The 2,758-nt window shown below is 45.2% G+C and overlaps 1 protein-coding gene across 1 annotated transcript in view; it reads right to left on the bottom strand.

Annotated features, from left to right (window-relative positions):
* Fam227a (family with sequence similarity 227 member A) overlaps positions 1-2,758 on the bottom strand; it is a 52,022-nt gene that overhangs the window by 29,112 nt on the left and 20,152 nt on the right. The window contains exons 7-8 of the mRNA XM_048807917.1: positions 1,460-1,561; positions 789-988 (exon numbers count right to left, since the gene is read on the bottom strand). Of these exons, the coding sequence (XP_048663874.1) occupies positions 789-988; positions 1,460-1,561 (302 nt within the window). The remainder of the gene's footprint in view (positions 1-788; positions 989-1,459; positions 1,562-2,758) is intronic.

The raw sequence follows: 2,758 nt of genomic DNA, 5'->3' as shown, positions 1-2,758 counted from the left end.
GAATGAACACCACAGAGTGCACTTACATATACTGACTGCTGTGATGTCCCTGGGAAATATAATCTCATGTCACAGCCATAACATGCAATCCACTGTTGACCAAACTGTCACTTGTGGTTCATGACTGTGTATATATTTGAACATAGAGTTGTATGAATTGCTTTTTCACTTAAAATATATGATTATAGCTCTCCTTGTGGGTATGTAGAATTCTATTATATTTTCATAGCTGCTATATTATAAGTGGGTTACAGAGATACCATGTGGGGAGCCACTCTGAGTGACCCATGCCTTCCATCCTGAAGCAAGAGGCTCTGACCAATCATTGCATTTCGTGGTGACTTGGGTGTTGTCCCAGCCCAGGAAGTAGGAGTGTCTTCAGGAGCTACATTCACCTGTTCCTTTGTAATACTACTCCTTTGCCCTATTTGGGATAGAATGTTCCATGGAAATGCCCTTTGTATGTCCCCTTCTCTTGCTCTGCCTTTGGGTGTGGCTTTCCTAGATGTCAGTCACCTGCTGTCAGCAGACATCACAAAGCTAGACTCAACTCCCTGAAACCTGACCCCTTGCCTCATTTGAATGGCTTCTCCTCAATGGGAGGGTTCAGCATCTGCCCCTCCCACTCTCTCTCTCTCCACCCCCCCACCCCCACCTTAAGGTCAGAGGACCCAAAGAAAAAGGTATCTCTGTCTCTGTGTGATTATTTTGTGCAGCCCAGTTCACCTGGAGTGACCCTGAGTATTTTAGTTGTGAAGAAGGCGACAATACCACAACTTTCTACTCACTGCTTTATGTAAAGGATGCTTAGGGCATGCTCTTCGACACTAGAGGTGAACAGAAACCCAACATCATGTTTTCCTAGGCAGTGGATGATACTCACTTTCAAGAGTGCTTCCACGAAATGCGATCTGGGTTGATGAAACAAGAGGAAGGCATAGTGCCGGGCTATCCTGTCGAGAAGCCTGTTCTGGACCTCCTTATTTGGCTGCCAGGAACAGAATTGGGGAAGGAATTATCGAGTCCCTTGTTGAGACAGCCAAGTATGACTCTCACTTTCAGGGATCCTCTCCTCTGGCTAATGAACCCCACGTGCTTTATGAAATAACCGACTCATCTTTGGCATCAGAGTCACAAAGCGTGTGCCCAGAGGCAGTGTGCTGTTGAAGGAGGCACACCAACTCTGGGTCATGGGTCCTGAGTTCTATTCTCAGCACTGCCCTGGGCCAGTCACCTAACGTGGACTAGTTCCTAAAGCTTGGGGGAGCCAGAGGACATTGGATGATGGATGATGTGCGGGGTCCACAGGTGAGACCTGAGTAGGGAGGAGACAGAGTGACAGCAGAGCCTGCAGGGGCGATCCACGGGATCCAAGGAGCTGGTAGCTCAGGTTAAAGAGGTTGGAATTTGTTCTAAAGAAAAGTAAGCAAACCAAAGAAACAATCAGTTCCTCATTTACCTGGTACCTTTCATGAAACATCCACCAAAAGCTATCCAGCCACAAGGTTCTGGGAGAAGGAGAAGAGAGAAACTTCTCTAATTCACTCTCTGAACAGAAAGACTTGGGGAAGAAAAACACAAAATCTATATTATATTTATTTTTTAAATTCACCTTGAACCGCAACCAGATTCATAATTGTCTTCACTCAAAACCTGCCTTTCCGCCCGTGCTATCGTTACAAAGAGCACCATCTCCTGCCAGTCATCTTTGGAGTCATCAAAAAAGCTGCTCAGGGCTGGGGTCGTAGCTCAGTGGTAGAGCACTTGCCTAGCATGTGTGAGGCACTGGGTTCAATTCTCAGCACCACATATAAATAAATGAATAAAATAAAGGTTCATTAGCATCTAAAGAATATTAAACAAAAAGAAAGAAAGAAAAAAAGCCACCTAATCTTGTAGTATGTGTCCACAATTTGCCTGGCCTTAAGCCAGGTGTTTTATGTATTCCCATTTAACCCTCAATAATCTTATGATACACATCCACCATCACGGACTAGGAAATGAGAGGCTAGAAAAGTCAGGAGACTGAGGACTGACGAGCTGAGAGCACTGGCCTAGAGTAACATGGCCAGCAAGTGGCCGAGCCAGGACTGGAACACTAACTCTTGTCGGGATTCCATGCCACCTGCTCCAGCTCTCACCCCCAGGGCCAACTGACAACAACCTTCAGCAATCCCTGTAGATATCACACAAACGAAAAAGACTGGACCAGAAAATTCCTCTATACTCCTTTCTGTTTTCAGAACTATTGTTTATATAGCTCTCAGGCGTCCAAAACATTTTTTCTTTTTTTTAAAATTATTTTTTAGTTGTAATTGGATCCCTTTATTTATTTATCTTTATGTGGTGCTGAGGATTGAACCCAGGGCCTCCCATATGCTAGGCAAGTGCTCTACCACTGAGCCACAACCCCAGTCCCCCCCCCACCGAAATATTTTTTTATATAAATCATCTTTTGGTCCTGAATATCAACAATTCACATTAAGTTGCGAGCCAATGTTGTCTGTGTATTCCTGACTCTAGTGCTTCACTGAGTTTGGCTTTTGTGTCTGTGTTAGCAGCTTTCACCACTTGGCTCATCAGATTCTTCTGAGTTAATAATAAACATACGGGAACTGGGGATGTGGCTCAGTGGTAGAGTGCCTGCCTGGCATGCATGAGGTCCTGGGTTTTATCCCCAGCACTGTGAAAGGAAGGAAGGGAGGGAGGGAGGGAAGAAGAAAGAGGAAAGAAAGAAAGAGAGAGAGAGAAAGGGGGA

The sequence above is a fragment of the Marmota marmota genome, unplaced genomic scaffold (genome assembly GCF_001458135.2).
Source record: "Marmota marmota marmota unplaced genomic scaffold, marMar, whole genome shotgun sequence".
NCBI classification, from domain to species: domain Eukaryota; kingdom Metazoa; phylum Chordata; class Mammalia; order Rodentia; family Sciuridae; genus Marmota; species Marmota marmota.
Note: the sequence above shows the minus strand (reverse complement) of the source record. Positions and strands in the feature narration are given on the sequence as shown.